The following is a 26973-nucleotide window of genomic DNA, read 5'->3' as shown; positions in this document are numbered from 1 at the left end:
GAGAAACGAGCTCAGACATACTTAGTAGCTGTGTGGTCTTGATGTAGGCGACTTGCCCAAGGTCACAAAGCTGGTTTGTAGCAGAGCCAGCACCAAAGTGCGCTGTTGCTATAGCTAGTCTACTCTCTGCCGTGCTCTTGGTCAACCTGTTAGGAGCTCAGATCAGGAGCCCTCACCATCTGCAGTGCTGGCATGTGGAAGGTGCTTGGTGACGATTGATTCCTCCCCGTGAGCTCGGTCTCCTTCTGTGCATGGAGCACTCAAAGCAGTGCCGGCATGTGGTTAGAGAAATGCTAGTGGTTGCTGCTGTCACCTACACTGGTAACTTCCAACCGAATGCCCCACAGCTTCCACAGACTCAAAACTGAACTCCTCTGCTGCTCTGCTTCTCTCTGATGTCTCTTCCCTGCCAGTGGTCCCACCTCAGACTCAGTCACTCTGTCCAGAAACCTGGGAATCACCTTCGTCTCCTTCCTGCTCCCTGCCTCCCTCTCACCCCCGACTTGTGTTCAGTCACCAGACCTGACTCATTCTGCCCCTTTGATTGCTCTTGTCTGGTCCCTCCATCGCTGTTCCCCTTACCATGGGGCCCCTGCCAGTCTTTCCAGCTGTTGGTCTGCCCTCTCCCTGCCATACCATCCCTGACTGCATGTGTTTCCCCCACAGACACTGTGCTGTTTCACTGCCTTAAGACTGTTTCCTTCCTACCCCCATCTGCCTGGCAGACACTGGTTCTCCATATTTTCCTGTGTGCCACTTTCCCTGACCTACTTAGAATATAGACAGACCTCGGTCAGTTCCCGACCACCACAATAAAGTGAATATTGCAATAAACTAAGTCACACAAATTTTTTTGGCTTCCCAGCGCATATAAAAGTTCTATTTACATTGTACTGTAGTTTATTGCGTATGCAGTGGCACTGTCTAAAAATCAATGTATATACCTCAATTGAAAAATACTTCATTGTTAAAAAATGCCAAAATAAAATAGTAACATCAAAGATCACTGATCACAGATCATCATAACAAATATAATAATAATGAAAAAGTTTGAAATTTTTGAGAATTACCAAAGTGTGACAGAGACATGAAGTAAGAAAATGCTCTTGGAAAAATGGCACTGCTAGACTTGCTCAATGCAGGGTTGCCACAAACCTTCCATTTGTAAAAAGTACGATATCCGCAAAGCGCAATAAAAGGAAGCGTGCCTGTATGTTGCTTTCTTATCCTTCACGTCCCTCTGCGACGTGTTGCTTTATTTACTGGGCCATTTCCCTGCTACTTCTGAGCCCCAGGTCTGGCTGGGCACAGTCGGTATCTGACAGGAACTAGTCTTGTGCTGTGTTGCAGATATGCTGTCCAAGGAGCCTCCGTGGTGTGACGGCTCCAATTGCTATGAGTGTACTGCCAAGTTTGGAGTCACAACTCGCAAACATCACTGGTAAGACTGTCCCCGCCCACCCCCCACCAATCACTTGCCAGAGGAATAAGGGGATTTCTGCTATACCATTGCTGCTGCCTTTTCCCATGGTAAACTATGAACGTGCCAGGGCCCTGTACTCTCCTGGGCAAAACTTGACCACACGGAGCAATGAGGTGACGGGACCCTGCACACTTCTAGTGATGTACAGAGGCCAGCGGGCACTCAGACTGATGGCTTTCCTGCTGAATGCTGGGGTTCACAGTGCTAGGTGGCCTGTCAGGCCTCCTGTCGTCTTAGCCAGGCTTCCTGCTTGCAGTGAAGCTGAGTTGATCACTGCGCTCCCAGGACGTGTGCTTCCCAGCCTGAGCACAGGCCACTGTCCTGAGAACTGAGGAGCTGTTCCCATTACAGGGAGACGCTTCTTTGGCTCTTGCTGAGCCTTTCTTGAGCTTTAAAGAAAGAGGCTTCTCCAGGATCACTTTAACGTAATTATTGGCTAGAATTTTGTTGTCATGGACTATAAATTATACATGTGTTGGTATGATTTGGCTGGCGAGGGGCAGAGCTGGCCTCAGAGTGCCAGGCGTGGGCTTGCTTGTCCGATGGGGCACTGCCATGCTGTGCTCACATGCCAGGCGGCAGTCTGCTCTCGAGAACCCCTCTCACACTTCCTTTCTTTGCTTCCCACAGTCGTCACTGCGGACGTCTTCTTTGCCATAAATGCTCGACCAAGGAGATTCCTATTATAAAGTTTGATCTGAACAAGCCTGTGCGAGTTTGCAACATTTGCTTTGATGTACTGACTTTGGGTGGGGTCTCTTAGTGAGCCCCCGGGAAGGTCCAGGCCACATCCTCGGTTGCGTCCCCAGCAGCTGCTCTGCTCACCAGCCTGACCCCCCACCCCCCACCCCCCAGAGCAGGAGCTGGCAGTTGTGTTCTTGCGGCAATAGACTGGAGCAATTAAGGACCGTGGTGTGACAGATCCCATCTCAAATAATTCTGTGTGATTGTCAGTTTATCAGACTATGATCAAGGTCACTAGACGTCTCACTAATTGGACCAGGTCTTTTTAGCCTAAGTGGTAAATGTGATAGGAATTAGACCCCATTCTGCTAGCAATGTACAAGGATGCTTCGAAAACCATTTTCCCTTCCAGTAGCTTAGTGTCCATCTCAGAGCATTCATGAAGTCTTCCTGACTGGGTGGACTTCCTAGGCAGAGCCTAACCATAGGAAGCTGGCATCTGGCTGCACGACAAGAGCTGGCTTTACTCTAGGGTAAGTGGCTGTGGACTTTCCTGCACAGTGTTTTCATAAAGGTAATAGGATCCTCTTGCCCTGAAATCTCGCTCTCTCTTTTTTTTTTTTTTTTGGGGAAAAGCTAAGCTGTATTTTTAGTGAACTACCCCTTTAAAAAAGGTGAAATATTTCTAAGCAGGGTTCAAAGATGAGAGCTGAAAAATTGTGGCCTTAACAACTGAAAGCTTTACCAGTATTCATGCTACTCGGGTGTCAGGATTGCGGTGTGGCAGCTTGACACCTCCTAGCAGCCGTCTTGTTCTCTCATCTTACTGTGTCCTGTCTATGGAGTCCTCAGTCACCTGCCACTAGGCAGTGGTGGAGAAAATGCACTTTTATTGTGCTGCACTTTTTATATAGCTGCATTATTGGTGATTCCAATTTAAAAATCCATATTCAAAACTACCCTCACACATCCATGCATCAGTGATTCTAATGATCGGCTTTGACTGGACCTCAGCTCACACTAAGTCTTAAAGGGAAAACTCCTGCGGAGTGTCATGTGGAGCAGGAGAGTGACACGGGCCAAGTGAGGGGAAGGGGAATCTCCAGCCTCAGGCTGGCAGGTCCCATCTCCTTGACACGAGTGCTTCTTGCTGAAACCTTTGCAGTTATGTTGTGAGTGCTGTCCGTCCCAGGTCCCAGGTCCTTGCCCCATAAGAGCCAACAGCCAAAGGCCCTGGCCAAGTGTGTGTGACCCCATCTTGGAAGGCTCGCTCGTGTGCTGAATGAGGCCCCCAGAGCCTACCAGGCCTTAGTCGCTGCTAGTACTGCATTAATCCTGAAGTGTTAAACTTCTTTTCTTTTGAAGGTTTGGCCAGTTTTTTTAAAAAATGCACATTTAAAGAGAAACTTCTACCACTGCTTTAAAAACAAAACAAAACAAAACTCTGAGATGAACAATATGTGTTGTACAGCTATACTCAGAGATTAACAATCTCAATCATACATACTGTTTTTTTCAGACATTTAACCACTACATTTTTTTGTATTAATGAAGTATGAATATATGTGTAAAAGGGACTAAATATTTTTTTTTTTGCAGCAGCCTGTTGTTTTGTTTGGATAATGGTATGTCCTCCATGTTGCTGTAGATTTATACATCCCACTGCCTAAATATGTGTGTAAAATGAGCTGATAAACCAGAGTGCTACATTTTTTTTTTAACATTTCTGTGGATTTATAAGATATATATGCTTTCTATGTTAATATGAGCTTGTGCACAATGTTTCAAAGAAAAAATTAATTAGAAGAGTTCTCCTGTCCCCAAAAGTCTGTGACATATTTCATATAGAATTTTTATAGGAAAACAGCTAGTCTTGGCAAACACCTGACCACGTGAAGCATGTGGTCAGTTTCCATTTTCTGTTGCCTGAACAGGGCCTGAGGAAGTAGGCCTTAGTTAGGTGGCTTGATTCTTTAATTGGAAAGTAAGATAATTATGCTTCAGATATGAATTGAGGTAGTTGGTACTTTTATACCTGTTCTTTTAACGTTCATGGTAGAGAGAGCAGGACGGAAATTCAATCAGGGATGAGGTTGATTGTCCTGCCCCTGCCCTACTATACCAATTTCAATAACACTCTAATTTCACTTAAGAATCTTGAAATCATGTTTGAAATTGTTGAGTCAAGCTTCTTTTTCTTCACAGAGTCCAGGGATAGCAATGGTACTTAGCTGCCACAAGTTGGGGGAACATTTTGTGAGTTCTGCATTGGCTTCAGGTAGATCTTGTAGATCTAGAAAAAGCACCTTTCCACAGTCTTAGGCTCTCCCTGCCGTGCCGATGCTTGCGGGGCTGTGTCTCAGGTTCCTTGAGTGGTGGCTGACCTGGGGGTACTTGATGTGCTCTCAGTCCCCTTTGTGCTCTCCAAGCCGTCAGACTTGACTCTAGAACTGCCTGGCTGTTCTTGTTACATTTTAATCCATAGCTTACATACTAATAGAAAAAACTCAATTTTATTCATTCAGAAAGTTGCCAACTGTGACTGAGTAGAGCAGGAAGAATAAACTTTATTGAAATATAATTTGCTGAATCAGTCAACATTGTTACGCTGAATTAGCTTTTTAACTGCCTCATGCTCATCCCCAGATTTATGATACAGTGTGTTCTTTACAGTCCTTTCTTTTTTTTTTTTAAAGATGAAGGTACAAACCATGTGCTATATATATAAATGGAACGGCTAAAACTAACTTGCTATGATCCTCGAACACAGGAATTTCCCACAAACTTAAGTGCCTACACTTAGGACTTACTAACTTTCAGTTATCTTTTAGTGGTGTCTCACTGAATGATGTATTGGAATATGTGTTCTGTTTGGAGTTTGTTGCCTGTGCATTGTCAACCCCAGTTACCAACTTAGTCGAGGCTGGATTAGATTGTTCAGTTCACCTGCCATATTCTCTCCAGGAGTGGGGTCCACGTGACCACTAGTCCTCTACCTCAGAGCCCTGAGTTATTTGTGACTGCCCTGTTCAGCTTTCCTCTCTCCTCTCCCTGAATGGGGTCCCTGCATGGAACTCAGCGTGCTTGTGGGTTCACCACCACTCCCGGTTCATGTCTCCCACTTGTTGTATTGAACGGTATTGTGCTAATCTTATCTGTAGGCATGAAGTGGAGGAAAAGCCTTGGGACAGGGGAAAACCTTGATCTGCATCTAGGTTTCTTTTTAATCTGGAGAAAAAACCCTATTGAACTATGTAATGCTTAGATCTGAAAGGCAAACTAACTCCCCAGGTGACAGTAGCATGAGCAAGTAAATGTAACGCTTCCATGACAGCCCCGCGTGGAGCTTGCAGGTTGAGACTGAGAGAGAGCTCCTGAAACAAGCTTTCTTCCAGGACCTGGGACTGCTTCCCTCGGGCCCAGGCCCAGGAGAACTGGGCATGGGGCTGGCAAGACCAGCCCCTCCTAATCTGAAGCACCAAAGCTCCCCAGCCCTGCCGGGGAGAGGAGGAAGCTGAGGACAAATAACTTTCTAAAGCGTTTGGAAGCCACATTCTCATTTTGTGGAAGTAATTTAGTGAAGAGCTGATTATTTGACTAAACACTTATTAAATTTCCAGAAGTCATCATAGATGCCTTAAAGATTTTCTTTGGAAGATCATTGCCTGTACTGTTACTTTTTTGTGTGGCATAAGTAATATATTAACCTGTTACAACCGACAACATTGGTTTTCTGTAGCTAGGGAGTCTTGAGTTGGCAGCCTGTTCAGCTTAGTGACTTAATGTCCTTTTTTGGCACATGTGTGGAGTTGGCTGTTACCATGACATACCTGTGTGCTATACCAAGGGGGAGGGCTGGGCCAAAACTGCAGGCACACATTTGGGTTGATCACCTTGGCTTCCAAGCCATTCCGGGTGGTGCTCAGTGTGGGGCGAGAGCATCATATAGGACCATGGCGCTTAGCAGCACTGTTTCTTTGGAGTCCGTGTAATGGAATGTATTTTTCAAATATTGATATTTGCATTTTCTGTAATATTTCCATATAAATAAAATGAGGTAAAATTGTACATTTAAAGTGGAAACCTTAATAACACATTTGTAGTTCCTTTTTTTAAAAAATTTATTTATTTATTTTTGGCTGGGTTGGGTCTTCATTGCTGTGCACAGGCTTTCTCTAGTTGTGGAGAGCAGGGGCTACTCTTCGTTGCGGTGCGGGCTTCTCATTGCTGTGGCTTCTCTTGTTGCAGAGCACAGGCCCTAGGCACGCAGGCTTCAGTAGTTGCAGCACATGGTCTCAGTAGTTGTGGCTCACAGGCTCTAGAGCACAGGCTCAGCAGTTGTGGCGCACAGGCTTAGTTGCTCCATGGCATGTGGGATCTTCCCAGACCAGGGCTCGAACCTGGGTCCCCTGCATTGGCAGGCGGATTCTTAACCACTGTGCCACCAGGGAAGCCCTGTAAGCATTAAAAACAAACACAAAAATTTTAACACTCCTGACATGTGAATACATTTCTTTAACAGCTACCCTCTAGGAAAATCTGAATTTCCAACACTTTTCAGAAACACATGGTTGACAGCAGTGAGAAAGTAGCTGTTTTAGGCATAATGACCAGCTGCCTGGATGTCCTGTGCTCTTGGCCCAGACTTCAGCTCATGGTGACGTCTGTGACCACAGCTGCCCAGGCTCAGCCACCTGACCCCACTGCAGCTCTCCCGTGGACCCTGGAAATTCCCTCCCTGACTCCATTATGTAGGAGCAACTCGAGAAGATCCCCCCATGGTGAGGTTTCTGCTGGCCTTGGTCTGAAGGGAGGACAGGTGCTGTGGGTTTCAGAGAAAACTAAGGAAAGTTTAGGGGTTTGCAAGTTAAAATCTAGTGATCCATAATTCCCCCATACAAACTGCATGAATCTAGTAGCTCACCTCACCATCACACTTTCTTGAACTAGTGTTCTCCTTTCTCTTACCTGTTTTCCATTTTGCTCACTCCTGGTTCGGACCAGCTATGGTGATTGATAAATCGCATTCTCTGGTGGCTTTACTCAGAGTTAATAGGCACTGTTGGGGGCTTCCACGTAACAATCCCAAGTAATCCTAATAGCCGTCCCTGAGGAGAACACTGGTCATATTTTGTCATAATATGTGAGTACAAACCGGCATGTTTCATAATTTCTGTGCCTTAATTTTCATGTCTGTAAAACAGAAGTGAGCACGGTTCGTCCTAGCTCACAGGGTTGCCCTGAGGAAGGCGATCAGTATTAGGTCATATGTCCTTCCTCTCATGCAAGTACACGGATTCTGGTGTGCACAGCGAGGGTCCCCTCCAGTGTGGACTGATGGGAGCAATGTCTGCTGCCTATTTGCAGGAATCTGGGGGCCCAGGGAATAGGAAGTGCTTTCGAGGATGGAAATTCAGATTTCCACAGATTTCTGCACAGATATCCCTAACCTGTCCGTAGGGTCTATCTTTCAGATCACAGTTTGTCCTGGAGCTGAGCAAGCTAGGGATGGCGGCAATGGTCTGATACGGGTCCCTTTGCAAGTTAAAGGGACTGAGCTGTGGCCAAAAAATTCTGGGCTCTTCCCTCTTAGTTCTGTGTTTCTGGAAAAACTGGAATCTCAGGATTAAAAGGCAGACGTTACAATTTCCTCCAGCATGTTGGAAGGCAGCTGCCCAGCCCTTGCTTTAACACTGCTCATGGTGTGGCAGAGAGAGCAGACCTGGGTAAGAAGCTCAGCTCTATTCACTTTGTTATAAAGCAGAAACTAACACACCATTGTAAAGCAATTATACTCCAATAAAGATGTAAAACAAAAAAACACAAAAAACTCAGCCCTGCCGTGCAATGACTGTTGTAACCATTAGATGTGGGGTGGGAGAATTTATGCCCCTTTTCTGGACCATAAGAAGACCCTCTCAAGGCTGGCATCGAGGTTCAGTGAGAACAGATAAAGCTCCCTCCCTGCTCAGCATGTTTGCCCAACATGTATTAGTTTCCTTCTCCACTTCCCTCTGTCAGCAGGTCTTAACTGCCCGAGCTGAACTTTCTGTGGCTTGCATCACGGAGGGACTACCTTCCTCCTCCATAGTCTTGCCCAGGAGAGAGGAAGGAGAGGCATTTCTCCAGTAGCCACTAGCTTCTCATGGCCGAGCCTTTTGGATCATTAACATGACAACCTACTCTGAAGACTCATCCACTGCCCTGGTGTGAGGAGGCTGTTTCCTATAAAGTAAGTGGTCGGCATCGAAAAGGAAGCGAGTGCTCACTGAGCAAGGAAGTGAGCAGCCCGCAGAGGCTGGATGAGTGTGTCCTGAAATGTGGGCTCAGGGGTGTTGCATCAGCCAGAGTTCAGGTCTGTACTTGGCTGGGATGACTCTTAAGTGCCTTGTTTTGCTCTTTTTCCTTATCAGTTTGTTTTGGAAGGATCTAAACATCTCTGGACCTGGCCTCCACGCTATCCCTGCATTCCTACCCCAGGAGTGGCCTCTGGCCGCTCTAACCAGGGCTTTACTTGGCCATACTACAAGCTCCTTGAGGTCAGGAGCCTCACTTCCCCCAGCCCAACCCCATGGCACACAGATGCTTGGTAAATATCTGTCGAATAACTAAGGACTAAGGAGAGCAGTGGCAGTGACTAGTTCTCAGTTAGCCTGGGGTTGAGTCAGCAGGGGTGCCTCAGGCACTGAGCTCAAGGGCTGTGTGGAACTCAGAATAAGGTCCTCACTTAAGTTCGCCTCCTTACTGTTTGCTCCTGCTCCAGGGAGGGCGGAGACATACCAAGCCATGGAGGCACGAAGATAGCACTGAGTCAGGACAAGAACGTTGAGTTCTAGGCTCAGCTTCATTGCTATGTGCCTTTATTAAGTTCTTTGGGCCTCGGTTGCCTCATCTGCAAGAGAGCTAATTCTGCACACTTCTCGTGTCCTAGGTATGGTGGATATGGGGGTACAAAGCCAAGTGATCCTTGGTCCCTGTCTCAAAGAGTCTGCAGTCCAATGCGAGAGGCTGATAGGAAATTCATAGTTACGGGACACTGTGACATTTGTTATTTTAGAAGTGAACACAGAATTATTTTCCTAGAGGAAAGTGCGTCTAAATCCACTGGTGGGCCAGTGGCTCATGAAGCCTCCCAGTTGACTGAGCTACGTTATTAAGGGATAAGAGGTGGAAAAATTGAGAAGACGACATGTCATTCCAGGCAGAAGGGACAGCCGGGGTGAAGGTGTTGCAGGCATAAAGCAGCGAGGTGAAGGCTGGAGGGATCAGTGCACGTGGGAGGTGGTGGCAGAGATACAGAGGCTAAGAGGAGACGGACCCTAGAAGGGCCTCGTGTGCCGCTGAAGAGTTAGCACCTGATCCTTACAGATAAAGGAGCCACTGAAGAGGTTTAAACGGAGAATGCCCCGAGCATCACGGGGATGGCTTGGCAGTGTGGAGGATGGGCTGGACGGAGTGCAGTTAGATCAGGTGAGAAAGGAAGGCCTCAACCAGAGGAGGAGTACTGAACAGGTAAGGGGTGGGATTGCCAGGACCTGGAGACTGGTCAGGAAGAGGGGCTCAGGAGGGAAGGGGCTGGGGATGATGGCCAGGATTCTTACTTGGTGTGACTGGGTGCTTTGAGATGGCGATGGTGGAACCATCCAGGGACACTGGAAGAATCACCAGGGAGAAGATGAAGACTAAATGCCAGAACTGTGGAGTCTTTGGTGCCTGCAGAAATGGTCAGGAAAGCCGCCTGGACGAGATGACAGACTTGGCAGCTGACGCAGGAGCGACAGGAGCTGGTGGGAAGGCGTGTGGAGGGGAGGCTTCCCAGGAGGCTGGAAGGGACCCCCGAGGGAGATAAGGGAAATGGGGAAAAAGCCAAAGGAGGCGTTCACGAGGGCCCTCAGGTGGGACAGGTCCAGGTAGGTAATAATTGAATGTGGCCGTGCGTTTGCCAGTACAGAATTTATCCTGCTGTGGCGCAGGGAAGGGCTAAGCTGGGCGACTGTGTTGCAGGCAGACGGGGGCTGAGGAGCAAAGCCTGAGTACATGCAGCATTCTCCAAAGCTTCGCTGGGGCGGGAAGCAGGGACAGGAAGGAGTTACGGGGCCTCAGAAGAATGGGGCAGGAGGGAAGGGAAGTGAGCTGTTGAATGCAGACTTAGAGGGAAGAGCCGGGAGGCAGGAAGAGGTTAAAGGTGCCGGAAAGGCCGGTGAGGAAGATCCTGGATGGCAAAAGGAGTCAAGAGCAGGATTCAGGTGTGAAGAGCAGCTGTGGCCGAAGGGCAGTGAGCCACACCAGTTAGGGCAGGCAGCCTCTGTTTTCCAGTCCGTGAATCTGGAAAGCTATTAAGTGAGACTAATGATAAAGGAGAGGAAAAAAGACCAAGAAAGGGAGGACAGAGAATGTTTAGATTAACAGCTGAGGGGACTGGGAGAAGTTGAGGTGAAGGCACAGATGGGGAGACCATGAACCTGTAATCGCTTCAGATTCGTTTCCTTACCTGTAAGGTAGGAACTCTGCCCCCATGAGCTTAACTAGAATCGAGGAGGTAACGGGTATGAACTTGGTCCAGTGTGGGAGATTACAGATGACCTTGGACACACCACCCACTGTTGAGGCTGTTTGTATTGTCATTTGTAGCCTTGCCCAAACTTTGATGTTGCGCTAGCCAGTGTCCGCGTTAGAGCTGTGAAACTACCTTTTGCTCAAAATGCAGACTTCTCCCTTTGAAAACACACCACCCCTAATTTTAAGTGTTTAAAAGAGAAACAATATCTTTGCTTTAAATTGTTGCTTTGTTCAGAGTTATCTGGATTTGCTGCATCCCTATAAGCAAAAACTTTTCCATTTCCAGAACTAGCCTATCCTGTTTTATTGTCACCTCTCACTATATTGGTCCAGCTCGGAATTAACTCAATGTGGCTTTTGGCTGTACTGATAAATTCAAGTTTGCCTAAGGGCAGAGGTCTTACTTTTAAGAAAGGTTGTAAAAGTCAGGGCTCACATTAGCAAGTGGGGAACTGGAACAGGGTTGTGTTGACACTGTTAGTTCGTATGGCTTTTCTGGATGTGTCTGCTTGTTTCTGAGTTGTAAGGGAATGACGTAGCCCCCGATGTCCTGGTCAGGATGAGACTTACAAGCAGGGCCCAGGCCGGCAGCTGATCTGGGCAGCCTGGGAGTCCGTGGAAAGGAAGCTGTTGGAGCTCAGAGCCCTTCTGCTTGTCTGTCCAGTTAGCTCTGAGTTGGTCAAATTTGTGCCCGTTAATACCTGTGAACTCCAAAGGATGACGGTGAGGAGATCTAGCGGAATAGTGGCAAAAACAGGCCGACCAGTACTAGGCAGGTTGCCAAGCACTGGCCTCAGTCACCAAAATGGTGAGCCCATGGGGAGGGGCATGAGTCCTGTCTGCAGAGCATGGCCCAGTCCTTCCAGGCCCTCTTGTTTCATGTAGGAGCCCTCCTAGGGCACAGGAGTCAAGGGCCCATTAGGGAAAGGCAGGTGAGGGCTCCCTGTGGGTTATGGACATACAGGGTACCGGCTCAGAGGGGGACATAGCATGTGATGGCTAGGGGTGGGCAGCCTGTGTATTCCTCCAAGTTGGGGTGGTCCAAGTCCCCACGATTTCTGTGTGTAGGGTTGTCCGGCGTCTGGTCACTAGGGGGGCCAGTTGTTCTCACACACACGCAGTGGGGCTCCTTGGCACCTGGCTTAAACAGCTTCCTGGGGACGCCAATCCAGTCTCTGCTCACACCTCCACTAAGGAGAGAAGGAAAGAGGGCTGCTTAAAGCATGAAGTCGTGAGTTCCTCTGGGAAGGGAGGAGGGGGAGCAGTGAACCAGGCCCTGTGAAAAGTAGAAGCCATTTCACTTCCCGCCTTAGTGTTTTCCCACGGCAGTGGTCTGCAGTGTTCACCCGAACCTTCTTGCTCCCCCCGGAGGTCCTCCAGCTTCCCCTCTAAGGGCACAGCCCGTCGTCCTTTCACTGCTGCTCCGGCCCCTGCCCTCTGCCTTCCTAGGAGGCAGCGCCACTTCCCTGCACTGGTGGCAACACCTGTGAAAGGCTTTTCCCCACTGGCCTCTGAGCGTCTCAAAAGCAGCGTCTGGCTTGAGAATCGCTATCCCAGAGCACACGTATTTTGACAAAGTTCCCCTGGGTTAACAGTCAATTTATGGCCTCACTGAACAGCACAGATGTGGTGACCTAGAAGATGGATTTGGGGGAGAGGCGGGAGGAACAGAAGGGAAGCCCGTTTACCTCCTCTGGGAGCACCAGAACCGGCTGCCCCGGGTTGAGCTCCACTCAGCGTTGCATGGTGGAAACTTCTGCTTCTCTTTCAGTTCCTGTTTATTTGCCTCCAAGCCTTTGGTGATCATGGCTTCTGCCTGGGTCAGTTCTGGAGTAGGTAGCCCATCCTCTCCGTAGAACCTTCCTGTCACCCTCCCTGTGGTGACAGGAAAGCTGACATCAGAGTAGCCGTGGGAGGGGGGGCAGGAACAGAGGCTTAGCTCCTGCAGAAGTCCTGGTAAAGCCGAGTCCCCAGGGCTTCCGCCTTCCACAGTAGCCTGCTGGCTGCTGATTTATTAAGAACTGGTTGGAGGGACTTGTGTTGCCTTCTATCCCGATGTCTCTCAACATCTTATACGACTCTGGATAGACGCCTCCCTGTTCTAGATGTAGAGTCCTCCAGCACGGAAATTATAAAATCCTTCCCCACATGTCACTCATTTTTCAATGTTCCACAGTGCTTGAGGTACACAGTAGGTGTCCAAGAAATGCTTGATGAATGAATGGCTTACTGCATAACATTTTTGTGGCTCATTTCTTCCCCACATTGAATTATTTTGTCTTATATGGATATAAATAAGTCATTTACTGAGTGTTCACTCAGCATCAGGAGCTGTGCTACCACTTTACCAGTATTTTGTAATCCTCCTAACACCCGTTTGAGAGAGAAATCAGTGCTCCCGTGGTCCTAGGAGAGAGACTGGGAGACTGAATAGCTGGGAAGTCCCTGAAGCTAGTAAGTGGGTCTGGCCCTGAGCTCATGCTCTCCCCTCCACCATTCTTTTCCGGCTCAGTCCTTCAGTGGACAAGCTGAGTGGAAACTGGTTTTAGTTTGAAATCCTCGTCAGAATTTGTAAGGTCTGAGCTATGGCAGTGGCCAGCAAGTGGTCGGCAAGCCTGTAGGCCAGAGCCAAGAAGAGATCAGTTGTTAGATGCAGGGACTTGCATCTCCGAGTCTTGAAGTGCAAGTGGCTTTCACAGCAGCCCCTGGCACAGGGCAAGAGAAGCAGCAGAAAGCACTTCTAGAAGGTTTGCCCAAGTAGGAGGAGGTATCTGTACATACCTGCTCCTGCTGTGTCTGTCCAATCTTCTCAGTCCCCGAGAACTGAGATTCCAGGGTACGTTCGTGTACCCAAGATTCAGTTCATCTTCTCAAGTCCAACACCCTATCCTGACCTTTCCAATTCTATTCTTATCACTTTGTTTTTTCGGCCACTCCATGTTGGCTTGCGGGATCTTAGTTCCCCAACCAGGGGTTGAACCCAGGCCCCCTGCAGTGGAAGCGCAGAGTCCTAACCAGGGGACCGCCAGGGAGGTCCCTATTCTTATCACTTCTGCCTGGGTTCCCTGGCTTAGGAGCCCTGGATCTCTGACTCCTCCTTCACATCTAAATGTACACTTCCCTTCGTTCATGTCCAAACCATGGGTGAATCGTGTCGGTCCAACCTTTAAAAAACACCCTGATTCTGCCCATTCCTTTCCATTTCCACTGCTACCACCCTAATCCAGACGATGGATTACGACAGTGGCCTCCCAGTGGTCTCCGCTTCAGCTCATTCCTTCCCACAGTTCTTTCTCTACAGAGTAGCTGGGGTGACCTTTTAAAAATGTAAATCACACCTCCATGCCTGGTTTATACCCTCCTATGGCTTCCTAAAACATATGGATAAAACACAAACTTCTTATCAAAGGCCTCCAAGACAACCATCTGACCTGTGTTTGCTTCTTCAGCCTCTTCTTAAGTGGTCCCCTCCCTCACTGTAGGCTCCCTGACCATGCTTCGCTGCTCCCCACCTCGCGCACTCTGTTCCCTCAGCCTGAAATACTCTCTTCTCAGATCTCAGGATGGCTGGCTCCTTCTCAGCTTCCAGGTCTCAGCTTAATTTTCATTTCCTCCAAGAGGCTACCCTGACCGTCTGCTCTAAAGGTGTCACGCACATGCCCAAACATGCATCACATTAGTTTTAGCTTATTCACAGTCCTATCTGGAATTGTCTAGTCAGTTTACTAGTTTATGATACTGCTCTCCCCACCAGTGAGGCCCCAGCACTCAAAGCAGCTTAGTTCAGAGCATTCATTTTGAACGCTTGTTAGAATAAATGAAGGGAGCAGGGCCCAAGTCCCAGGGCTTCAGTCTGAGTTGGCCTGGCACCGCACTTTCTCCTATAGAGGGTCTCTGTATGCATGGTGACAAGCCTGTCCTGGAGGGTTTTAGACATGAGACCCAAAGAGAGGACAGCAGTAGTAGAGGCAACAGAGAAAGAGGCAGAAGCTGTGTCGTGAGAATGGCGGTCACCATTGGCTGGGTCTCCAGAACACAAAAATGGCATCTCGTTTCCCCTCGAGGCCTGGCCATATGGCTGCCAAGATGGCTTCCTGCTGTCGTCCTTCAGTGTGCACCTGTGTAATAAACCTTCATCTTCTGACACTCTGTCCTGAGGGTTTCTGGTGCCCTGAAAGAACCTAACACTGCCCTCCCCTTACAGAATGAGCTAACAGAGGACAGGAACTGCATTCAGCTCATCTGTGGTCCCCATGAGGACCAGAACCACAGCATATCCATAGCAGATACTCGAATATATCCTGACTTTAACTACAGTCCTTCGGAGGCATTTCTGACCATGTGCCCCTCACTCCCCTGCACGTTAACACTGTTCAGACAAGACGAGTTCACTCATCTCACCAAACACATCAGTTTGCTCCTCGACATCAGTGTGATGTGTTTGGTCTGGCATCCTTTGCTGACACACAGGACTCCACTTTTATTCTTCTGTGTTGGGCTTTTTCCTTATTAACACAGTCATGTTTCAGCTTTGGTTTGGCAACTTTATGGGGAAAAGGGAGAACCAAGCCTTCTGAAGGCCAGACGGATAGAGGTCAGTTCCTTCAGTGGCAAACATAGTTGTGATCTGAGGAGTGGCCTGGTGCAGACTGGGTGAAAACAAAGATGGGGGGTGCTGCAGGTTGGGGTGACAGGGGCCAACAGTGGTGGGTGTGGAAGAGGGGGCACTGGAAACAGAACTTCAGATTCATGAAAAAAGCCTTGGCTAGTTGGACGTGGATGGAGCAGAGGAGTCAGTGAAAATGCCAGTGAAAGGTTCTCAGCAAAGGTAACCCAGGGAGTAATGACAGAAGCAGACATGCAGGGGCATTAGGGGCAGAGAAAGAACTTCCAATTTAGACCTGTTCCAGGGTGAAGTGACACTGATGTTCCTCAGGAAATTAGCCGTGTCTAAGTGGGCTCCAGTGAGAGGTCAGGGCAGCAGTAGATGGAGAACAGAGGCCCAACCATCCCAGTTGTCAGTGTTTGTGAAGCAATCTACTGTTTAGTGTGTAACATTTCTTTAGGACACCGTTAGGTATCTTCTCATTTAGGTAGCAGGTGCGGCGCTCCACACAACTGGCTTGAACAAGTGTTTGATGAGCATGACTTCCACCTGGGAGGCAGTTCGTTGAGGATGGGCACAGGTTGATGTCTGTCTCCTTCGGGGACGAAGTAAAAGGATATTTGTCAAAACCATTTGCAAACAGGCTTTGAGCCTCCCTGACTGTGTCTGAAGCCAGACTCCTGGAACACGGCGAGATGGGGAAGCTGCCCTCCTGGGCGGGTCACTCAAGAGTGGCGCAGGCTGTGGGGCAGCAGAGGCCAAAGCCAGTGGTCGGGCAGTCCTCTCCCGGGAGCGAGAGCAAGGGAAACAGGGACCTCCCCAGTGGGCCCGTGGTTAGGACTCCGCGCCTTCACTGCCGAGGGCCTGGTCGGATCCCTGGTCAGGGAACTGAGATCCCACAAGCCGCGGCATGGCCAAAAAAAAAGGTGATGGAAACAAGCGCCCCAGCCATTTCCTTCCGGGACATATCGCCACACTGACAGCCAGAGTTTAAGGTGAAAAATCCATGGGCATTTTTCAGATTTTAACCTTGATCCAATCCCCAAAGAATTCTAGCCCCTTAAACTGCAAGACAAACAAAACAAAACAAGAAAACAACTGCAAGACAACTAAATGAAATCTATGGAAATGACCTGTGGAATACTTACCGATGAATTCATAATTCTTCTCATAGAATGAAAGCCAACTTTGGAGTGTCAGCATCTCAGAAAATGACAGGTCAGATACATCATCCACAAGGCCTCCTTCAGAGTAGTCCCCGGTCACAAACGCTCTGGATGCGTCTCGGCCTTTAGGGGAGATGTTTCCAGTAGATTAACTTATAAATCACCAACACTGTAGCAACTCAAGAATCTGTTTTCTGAGAAACATCTCCCCAAAACCCTCACTCCCCAGCCCCCAGCAAAGCTGATCCCTCCTCCCCCTCGGTGACAGACGCCCCGGGATCTTAGACATACTTTCTGGCATGCATCCTGTTCTTTCATTGACTTTCAGCAACATTTCGCATGGTGGACCATGTCCCTTGGCTTCTGTGACACTATACTCTTGGTTTTCCTCCTACCCTTCTAGCTCATTTTCTACCAGCCTCAGACATCAGTTCTTGTTCACCTCCTTTGCTCCATCCACACCCTCCACTTGACAATCTCATCCACTCCGTGGTTTCAAGTACCACCTCTCTGCCAAAGATGCCAAATTTGTATGTTTAGCTCAGACTTCTCTTGAGCTCCAGACCTGTATATCCAGTTGTCTGCTCAACATGCCTTAGATGACTTTCAGACATCACAAGTTAAAAATGTCCATACTGCATCCCCAGCCCCTGGAAACCTGCCTCTATTCTAGTACTCCCTGTCTCGGTTAATAACCAGTTGCTCAGTCCAGAAATGTAGTCCTTGACTCCTCCTTCATCCCTCACATCCCATCAGTCCCCAAGTCCTATAATTTCTTCCTAAATATCAGTCTGCCTGGCCCCATCTACTACTAAGCAAGCCCGGGCTGCTGTCGTCTCTCATCTGAACTACTAGAGTAACCTGCTAGGTCTCCCTGCATTCATTTGGCCCCCTGCTCATCTGTTTTCCATACAACACTTAGACTGATATTTTAATTAAATCGATCATACCATTCTCTTGCTTCAGAATCCTCAGGGGCTTCCTTTTGCCCTATGACAAGGTACGTATTCCTTAGCAGGCCATTCAAGGCTCTGCACCAGCCACCGCCAACCTCACCTTGCCACTGTACTCCCTTTCTCGCTCTCCTCCTCCCCCACTAGGCTAAGGCCTCTAGTAACACCAGTATGTTCTTTTAACACTCATCACAAAAATAACTGATTAATTGCTTATGTGATAACTATTTAACGTCTGTCATTTCTACTAGTCCGCAAGTTTTATCAGGGAAAAGAACATACCAAACTAAAGAATCAGTTCCCCAGTGTCTGGTGGTGCCTGATCTTTAGTAAATTCTCAGTAAATACACGACTGAATGAAACCCATACATTTATAGTTAATTGATTTTCAATAAGGGTGCCAGTTCAATGAGGGAAAGAACAAATGGTGCTGGGACAACTGAATAGCGACATGCAAAAGAATGAAATTGGACCCCTACCATATATAAAATTGACTCCATAAATCAATGACCTGAATTATGAGCTAAAAATATAAAACTCTTAGGAGAAAACATAGGTGTAAGTCTTTGTGACCTAGGATTAGGCAATGGTTTCTTAGCTAGGACACCAAAAGCACAAACCACCAGAGGGAAAATAATTAGGATTTGGTCAGAAATTTTAAATTTTGTGCATTAAAGGACACTATCAAGAAAGTGAAGCCCTGAAACCATAAAACACCCAAGAGAAAACAGGCAGCATGCTCTTTTTTTTTTTTTTTTTTGGCCGTGCTGTTTGTGGGATCTTAGTTCCCCAACCAGGGATCGAGCCTGGGCCCTCGGCTGTGAAACTGCAGAGTTCTAACTACTGGACTGCCAGGGAATTCCCGGCAGTATGCTCTTTGACATTGGTCTTGGCAATATTTTTGGGAATGTCTCCTCAGGCAAGGAAAACAAAAGCAAAAGTAAACAAATGAAACTACATCAAACTTAAAAGCTTTTGCACAGCAAAGGAAACTATCAATAAAACGAAAAGGCAAGGGAATTCCCTGGCGGTCCAGTGGTTAGGACTCCGTGCTTCCACTGCAGGGGGCCAGGGTTTGATCTCTGGTGGGGAACTAAGATCCTGCAAGCTTCAAGGCGCAGCCAAAACAAACAAACAGAAAACCCGAAAAGGCAGCCTACTGAATGGGAGAAGATATTTGTAAATGATATATCTGATAAAGGGTTACCATCTAAAATATACAAAGAACTCATACAACTCAGCATCAACAGAACAAAGTAAAACAGGGACTTCCTTGGTGGCATAGTGGTTAAGAGTCCGCCTGCTAATGCGGGGGACATGAGTTCGAGCCCTGGTCCGGGAAGATCCCACATGCCGTGGAGCAACTAAGCCCGTGTGCCACAACTACTGAAGCCCATGTGCCTAGAGCCCATGCTCCACAACAAGAGAAGCCACCGCAATGAGAAGCCCACGCACCGCAACGAAGAGTAGCCATTGCTCTCCGCAACTAGAGAAAGCCCGCGCACAGCAATGAAGACCCAACGCAGCCAAAAATTTAAAATAAATAAATTAATTAAAAAACAAAAAAAACCCAAGCAACCTGATTAAAAAATGGCAGAGGACCTGAATAGACATTTTTCCCAAAGAAGCTATACAAATGGCCAACAGACAAGTGAAAGATGCTCAGCATCACTAATCATTAGAGGAATGCAAATCAAAACCACAATGAGATATCACCTCACACCTGTAGGAATGGATATTATCTAAAAGACAACAAATAACAAGTGTTGGCGAGGATGTGGAGAAAAAGGAACCTTGTACACTGTTGGTGGGAATGTAAATTGGGGAGCTACTATGGAAAACACTTTGGAGGTTCCTCAAAAAAATTTAAAATAGAACTACCATATGATACAGCAATTCTACTCCTGGGTATTTATCCAAAGAAAACAAAACACAAATTCAAAAAGAAATATGCACCCCTATGTTCACTGCAGCATTATTTACAATAGCCAATATATGGAAGCAACCTAAGTGTCTATAGATGGATAAATGGATATACACATATACAGTGGAATATTAGCCATAAAAGCGAATGAAAGCATTTGCGACAACATGGATGGACCTATAGGGTATTATGCTAAGTGAAGTAAGTCAGAGAAAGACAAATACCGTATAATTTCACTTATATGTGGAATCAAAAAAAACAAACATAACAAAACAGAAAGAGACTCATAGATACAGAGAACAAACTTGTGGTTGCCCACAGGGAAGGAGGCAGGAGGTTGAATGAAATAGGTGAGGGAGATTACAAGGTACAACCTTCCAGTTATAAATAAGTATGGGGATACAGCATAGGGCAGAGAGCCAATAATACTGTAATAACTTTGTACGGTGACAGATGGTCACTAGACCTATGGTGGTGATCATTTTGTAATATATAAAAATATCAAATCACTATGGTGTACACCTGAAACTAACATAATATTGTGAGTCATTTATACTTCAAAAAAAAGTGAAAAGAACCTGCAGAATGGGAGGAAATATTTGCAAATTATATATCTGATAAGGGTCTAAGTGTCCAGAATATATGAAGAATTCATATATACAACTCAACAATAAAAAGACAACTCAATTTAAAAATGGACAAAGGATTTGAATAGACATTTCTCCAAGGAAGATATACAAATGGTCAACAAGCACATGAAAATATGCTCAACTAGTTATCAGTGCGATGCAAATAACCAAAACCACAATGAAATACTACTTCAAGCCCATTAAAATGGCTATAATCAAAAAGAAAAAAAAAGACAGTAACAAGTTTGCTGAGAATGTGAAGAAACTGGAACTCTAAATACATCAATGATGGGCATGTAGGTTGGTGCAGCCACTTTAGGAAACAACGGGCAGTTTCTCAGAAAGTTAAACATAAGTTACCATATGACCCAGCAATTCCACTCCTAGGTATATACACAAGAGAACTGAAAACGCATGTCCACAACAAAACTTGTACATAATGTTCATAGCATTATTCATAATAAGCAAAAAGTGGAAACAACCCAAATATCCAAGAAATGATGAACAGATCAACAAAATGTGGTATATCTATACAATGGAACATTATTTGGCCATAAAAAGGCATGGAGTCTTGACATGCCGATACATCATGAATGAACTTTGAAAACATTATGCTAAGTGAATGAAGCCAGACACAAAAGGCCACATGCATGACTCCATTTACATGAAATGCCCAGAAGAGGCAAATCTTTTGAGACAGAAAGTAGATACTGGTTGCCAGGGGCTAAGTAGTCGGAGGGGTTGGGGAATGACTCCTAATAGATATGGGGTTTCTTTTGGGGGTGATAAAAATGCTCTGGAATGAGATAATGGTGATACTTGCACAACTTTCTATGTTCACAACCACTTGTACTCTTTAAAAGGGTGGATTTTATACCATCTGAATATCTTTTAAAAAAAAATATTGACTGAGCGAATAAGTGAACATACCTGCTTCCCTACTAGAGTGCATAGGTGTTGGGGAGCAATGTTTTAATCTCTGATTCCTCAGCACGTGGTACAGGGCCAGCTACATGGCAGTGGTCAGTAAATAGATGGTGAATAAGTATTGGGCACAAAGGAACTCAGTCAACAGTGGAGCACATTGCAAAAGAAAAACCACTCCAGAAATGGAGTGTTTTCTGCTCACACTTGTGCATACAGCCATGATGGCTGCATCAGAGTGCGGCAGGAGAGTGCACCAAAGTGTCCTCACCTGGCAGGTAAGTAAAACACTTGATTCCAGTTCCAGCTCTGCTTCTAACTCACTGTGTAGCCCTGGGTAAGTCCCTTCCCCTTCTGGACTGTTTGAGGAGCTCAGCAACACCAACTGAACTTAATTCCTTCTCTGTCAATGCTTCTATTTCTTAAAAGTTCTCCCTAAAGACAGGGAGGTGACTTGTATTTAAGTACCAGAGGCAGCTACCTAGTTCTCCTGAAATAATGACAAGTGGGAAATGCTTATTTCCTATCAGCTTAGTCACTGGCCGTAGGCTTGCTCGTCATCTTTTTCTTTTTTAATCTAGGAGATGGTCATTCTTCTGGGCTGGTAAGACGACATCTCTAAAAGTAATAGGCTGGTGTTCCTAGTTCAAGTCCTGTCAGGACTTAGTTGTGAGGGCTCTAGGCAAATCACATCCTCCAATCCCCCAAGATATAAAATAGGGAGGACAGAATAATCCTCATTTGACAAATGTTCTTTGAGGCCTAACGTGCCAGCTTTGTTCTAAGTACTGAAGGACTGTAAATGAGGCCAGACTCCTTCCCTGTGCTCTAACCTGATAAACTTTTTTAAGGAAGGCAGACAAATGCATTTGTACTAGAAGCAAGAACGACTCAAACCAAATGTACTACTTTTAGGGGAAACCTGGAGCAGGGGAAAGGAAGATCGCTTCCAATTGGGGCACATTGAAGAAATGGTTGGAATCATTTCCAACCATTTGGGGAACTCTTGAGGCCGGGGCAGGGCGTCACTCATCTCTGGGCCCTGAGAGCCACGCAGTGTGGCACAAAGCAGGTACTGGGGGCTTCTGCTGGCGAGTAAAAGGTAACTCGTAAGAGGCAAGAGATGTGTTTCTCCAGCCTAACTCAAGAAGAGCGGTGGGGAAAGACAGGGAAAGCAAAGGCTGGCAACAGTTGCCCATAGCCCTGCCCGAGTCAAAACAGACCAGAAGAATGATGCAGCTGAGCCCGGTCCCCACGCTGGTCTGACGAATGTGGGGAGGAAAAGAGGAAATGAATAAACGAATGAATAAGTGAATGAATGAAGCGCAGACGCCTACCGGCCCGCGTCGTAGCAGGAATAGGCGTGAACCGCCCCGCTAATACCTGCGAAGCCGCTATAGTGGGCCCCAGGCTCGTAGTGCCTCCGGCCAGAGGACACATCGTAGACGCGTCCGAGCAAGGCCAAGTAGAGGCCCGGGTCCCCAGGGCGGCCGCGATAGCGGGCCAGCTCCTCGGGTATGAAAAGGCGAAAGTCAGCGCGGGGACTCCACCAGCCCATCAGCCGTGCGGCCATCGCCGCCGCTGCCGCCGTGGCCAGGCCCAGCCAGAGCCCACGCCTGCCGAGGCTCAGCATTTCGACAGCCGCACCGCCTCGGCTCCTCTGAGATTGCTGCCTCTCTGTCCACAACTAAGATGGCGGAGAACCGGCCGCTACGTCACCGGCGCGACGCGCGCTCTCCTGTGTCCGCCTGTCACCAAGGGGGGAAAGTCTGGCGAAAAGTTCACTCCCTGGCTCCAACTCTTTCTCGTACTTTTCTAGCATAGCTAGCGACTGTGGAGGGATACCGAGAAAGTGAGTAGCGGGAAGCCTTCCTGGCCGGCAGATTCTCTGCCCCCAACAAAGATGGTGGCAAAGGAGGCCGTGGGATGACGTAGACGTAATGACAGACGCGCCGTCTTGGAAATCAGGATGCCCTAGCTAGCTGTCTCACGACAGCTGGTGGAGTCCACTTGACGGCGCCTTTGCGACATCAGTCCTCGCTTGTCGGCGAGGAAGCCGGAAGCCGCAGCCGCCGCCGTCCCTTCCTCGTCCCCGCCCGCCGGGTGCCGTCGGAGGTTGACAGGTCGAGGCAGGGAGGCGGCGGCGGCGGCAGAGCCGGGCGCTCGAGACGGAGACCTCATGGGGAACGCTCCGAGTCACAGCAGTGAAGACGAGGCGGCAGCCGCCGGGGGCGAGGGCTGGGGTCCGCACCAGGACTGGGCCAAGGACTCGGGGACGACCCCCGGTCCGGGCCCCGCGGCCCCGGCGCTACCTCCCGCCGCAGCGCTACTGGAGCCGGCCCGACTGCGAGAGGCGGCGGCTGCGCTGCGGCCCGCGCCGCCCTACGAGTCTCTGGTGTCTAGGCACCACGGCGCGCTGTTGCGCTGGCTGGAAGAGCGGCTGGGCCGCGGCGAAGAGTCCGTCACCCTGGAGCAGTTCGGGGAGCTGCTGGAGGCTCGTGGCGCCGGCTTCTCGGGCGAGCGGTTCGAGGAGGTCAGGGCTGACTGGCGACTGTGGGGCGGGGGCAGGGCGGTCGCCCCCAAGGGCGTGAAGAGGTGGGCGGTGGCTTTGGAGAGGCTGGGCAGGAACCCATAGGGTGTGCAGGTTCCCAGAATAGGAGCATGAGTGTGCCGGGACTCACAGTGGGCGCTTCCAGCCTGTTCACTTTGGGAGACGACTGTGAATCTCTTTAACCTTTATTAGAGGTGTGGAAATCCTGGACTAGGCCGTTCTTGCTCGGAAGTACTGGATAGGTGTAGATGTCTTTGCATGTTGCTGTGGTATAGACCTTTGTGCTCTTGTCTGACGCTGCATCAACTGCCCTCTGGAGCTTCCTTATCATGCTCCAGAATGGTTTAAGGGAGATGTGCTCTAGGGATCAAGGGAGTGGCCATGAAAACCATTCTGTTTTATTGGCCAGTGGGTTTTTGCAGGGCCCCTTCTGAATCCAGTGTGTGGGCCTGACGAATGTGGGAGGAGAATAACACATATTGGAAATTTTCACATTCTGAAAGCCATTCTCATCACGCAGAAACTAGCTTTTCCAAAACACACATTTGTTTTAGAACTTTGAAAAGTCACATTTTCGACTCATTTAAACCTACCTAGAGCCTAAAACTGACAGGCAAATACCAGGTTTCCTGTCACTACTTGTAATTGTATATAATAGCTTTGGGCATAGTCACCAGCATTGTTTCTGTTAAGTGATTAACTGCAAATTGATATGGCAACAAAATATTTTCCTTGAAAGGGATCTTAGAAATTATCTGTACCGCATTCTTCATTTTAGAGTTAAGAAAAGAACTGATCCAGGATCACCCTGTGAATCATTGGCAAAACTGAGACTGTCACTCAGATCTCTTGGTGTTTTTCTTACGTCACACTACCTCCTTGGGGCCCTGTTTCTTTAACTCCACAATGTTATAACAGAAGGTGCTTAATTTGTGAAAATGGGTAAACCATGTAGTATATTCAGTGTCAGTGAAGGGTGAGTGCATAAAGCAGTAAACTGACAGGTACTTGTAATGCCATTAAAAAGTGATGTACACTTTAAAACCAGAGGCTTTTAAAATATTTTAAGGATGTTTTCCTCTACATGGCCAGAATTCAGATAATGTGGTTTGTGTGTTTCTTATATTTTCCTTTTAAAAATACCTGTAAAGAATCCCGACTTTAGAAAATGTTGGTAATATAACTTAGTGAAGTGTCTCCTTTTTTTTTTTTAATTCCAGGAGCATTCATAATAATTTCCACTCTTTTCGTTTTGTTCTGGTTTGTTTTTTGGCCATGCTGCGTGGCTTGTGGGATCTTATTACCCTGACCAGGGATCAAACCTGGGCCCCCTGCAGTGGAAGTGTGGAGTCCTAGTTACTGGACTGCCAGGGAATTCCCAATACTTTCCACTCTAGTCCTAGGTGTGTAAAGAGAAAATGAAGCAGTGTCAGAAAGAGCTGTGCAGATCTCTTGAAGGAGTTAGCACATTTCAAAATTGTCCAAAAGAGAATGGAGAGAAACAGTGTTTACATTGTGAGAGTGTCTGACAGGAATAGAGCTACAGGAGTCCCGTAATGTAAGGCCAGAAGTCCTCGAGGTGTGGTCCAGAATTCACTCAAGGGCTATGACGTTATCCATTCATTCACTGAGCAAATATTTATTGGGCATATACTGAGTGCTCAGCACTTGGATGACAGTGGACAAAGCAGATAACTTGTTCTTAAAGAGTATCTAGTACTGAAAGTGATGCACATTAACCCAGCAATTATAGGTGTGGTGAGTATTATCCAAGGGAAAGCATAGTGAAAAAATAGGAGTATTTAAGCTCATCCAGGGTGTCAAGGAAGACTTACGTGAGAAAGTTAACTTTTCAGCTCTGATTTGAAGGCTGAAAGCAGACAAGGAGCAGAGGTGTTAGCAGTGTTTCAGGCAGAGGGAGTCGAATACACAAGTCCCAAGTCCAGAGAATAGAGAATCAGAAAGAATGGTAGGATGTGTTATGGTTACAAAACTGCTTCAAGGCAGAAAATCCAGTGCATCAGTGCTTTAAACGATAAAGAAGCTTTTTATGTAAAAGTCCACTTAGGCAGTCCAGGATTGATATGGCAGTTTCACAATTATCAGGGACCTGACTCTGTCCATCTTCTTGTGCTGTCATCCTCCACAGTCACCTTCCACTTAATGACCCAAATGACTCTGTTGCTGTTGCTTTGCACAACCAGCAGGAAAGGGAAAAGGAAGGAGAGGGCCACAAACCCATTTGGCCAAACCCAGTCACATGGCTACACTTAAATGCAAGGGAGGCTGGGAAAGATCCTTATTCCATGGCCATATATTCAGCTAAAAATCAGGATTTAATTACTGAGGAAGAGGAAAACAGATATTGGGTTACAATTTCATAGACTTCAGCAGGAGGAGAGCAAGGCTAGGAAGCAGGCAGGGACCAGATTGTAGAGCAGGTTCTCATCGGTGTATAGTATTTACTAGTGTAATGGTAAGAGTTTCCAAGTTGTACATGTTGGTTCTTCTGGCTCCTGTTGCCATCCATGTGTACCCAGCTGTCTTGCCTTCACATACCTGTGACCTCAGTTGCTTGAAGTGTTGTCCTAAAAAAATTCTTGAACTTGTACCAAAGACCAAAGTCTGAAACGTTGTCATTTTATAGTATAACACACCTTTTCTCTTGGTGGGTGTGGTCCATGGAGAAGGACTCTTTGATTTGGTCACAGGGAGAAATATTTAATTTAATTGACTCCTATGTAGAAGAGGAATTAGAGTTTAAATTAAATTCTTATTTGACATCAGAGATTAGAGATTAGATATTGTGCTCTTAATATGATAAGCTTCCAGAAAATCATGTAGACTTTGGAGCAGGAAAAAAGTGCTGAACATAGGATGATAGCAGATGCCTTGAATGTGGGAATTTAGTATGAATAGGTCTTATTATTATTATTTTTTTTTTTTGCGGTACGTGGGCCTCTCACTGTTGTGGCCTCTCCCGTTGCGGAGCACAGGCTCCGGACGTGCAGGCTTAGTGGCCATGGCTCACGGGCCCAGCCGCTCTGTGGCATGTGGGATCTTCCCGGACCGGGTCACGAACCCGTATCCCCTGCATCGGCAGGCGGACTCTCACCACTGCGCCACCAGGGAAGCCCTAGGTCTTATTTTATTAATTTTCTGTATTAGCTTTGGTGCCTACTTTGTGAAATTCGTTGGGTTGTAAAGTCTGAAGGAAGGACCATTTTCTTTTTTTAATTTTATTTTATTTATTTTTTATACAGCAGGTTCTTATTAGTTATCTGTGTTATACATATCAGTGTGTACATGTCAATCCCAATCTCCCAATTCATCCCACCATCACCCCACCCCACCCCACCCCCCGCCACTTTCCCCCCTTGGAGTCCATACATTTGTTCTCTACATCTGTGTCTCTGTTTCTGCCCTGCAGACTGATTCATCTGTACCATTTTTCTAGGTTCCACATATATGCGTTAATATACGATATTTGTTTT

At 47.3% G+C, this 26973-nt stretch overlaps 3 protein-coding genes across 5 annotated transcripts in view; 2 read left to right on the top strand and 1 right to left on the bottom strand.

Annotated features, from left to right (window-relative positions):
- The window catches only part of ANKFY1 (ankyrin repeat and FYVE domain containing 1), a 77283-nt gene extending 70738 nt beyond the window's left edge, over positions 1–6545 (top strand). For both annotated transcript variants that reach the window (XM_082861515.1, XM_082861514.1), the window contains 2 exons: positions 1351–1441; positions 2114–6545. In XM_082861515.1, the coding sequence (XP_082717641.1) occupies positions 1351–1441; positions 2114–2246 (224 nt within the window). In that variant the 3' untranslated portion in view covers positions 2247–6545. The remainder of the gene's footprint in view (positions 1–1350; positions 1442–2113) is intronic.
- Positions 6546–11073: 4528 nt separating this feature from the next.
- Positions 11074–22600, bottom strand: CYB5D2 (cytochrome b5 domain containing 2). Its single transcript, XM_082861826.1, has 4 exons — positions 22312–22600; positions 16481–16621; positions 12415–12601; positions 11074–11916 (listed from the first exon to the last, which is right to left on the bottom strand). Exons 1-4 carry the CDS (start codon positions 22559–22561, stop codon positions 11700–11702), a joined length of 795 nt encoding a protein of 264 aa, XP_082717952.1. The 5' UTR covers positions 22562–22600; the 3' UTR covers positions 11074–11699.
- Positions 22601–22985: 385 nt separating this feature from the next.
- The window catches only part of ZZEF1 (zinc finger ZZ-type and EF-hand domain containing 1), a 114666-nt gene continuing 110678 nt past the window's right edge, over positions 22986–26973 (top strand). For both annotated transcript variants that reach the window (XM_082860183.1, XM_082860182.1), the window contains exon 1: positions 22986–23461. In XM_082860183.1, the coding sequence (XP_082716309.1) occupies positions 23108–23461 (354 nt within the window). In that variant the 5' untranslated portion in view covers positions 22986–23107. The remainder of the gene's footprint in view (positions 23462–26973) is intronic.

Source organism: Leucopleurus acutus (genome assembly GCF_964270905.1).
Source record: "Leucopleurus acutus genome assembly, chromosome: 19".
In the NCBI taxonomy this organism is placed as follows: domain Eukaryota; kingdom Metazoa; phylum Chordata; class Mammalia; order Artiodactyla; family Delphinidae; genus Leucopleurus; species Leucopleurus acutus.
This window is presented reverse-complemented; position numbering and strand designations above follow the sequence as displayed.

Bases quoted from the DNA above. Each gene is read 5' to 3' on its own strand.
- CYB5D2 (XM_082861826.1), bottom strand. From the start codon at position 22,561: ATGCTGAGCCTCGGCAGGCGTGGGCTCTGGCTGGGCCTGGCCACGGCG. The intron at 16,622-22,311 runs GTATTAGCGGGG...TCTCCCCTAAAG, and splicing joins CCACTATAGCGGCTTCGCAG to GCCGAGACGCATCCAGAGCG. The intron at 12,602-16,480 runs GTAAGTATTCCA...CTGTCACCACAG, and splicing joins GAAGAATTATGAATTCATCG to GGAGGGTGACAGGAAGGTTC.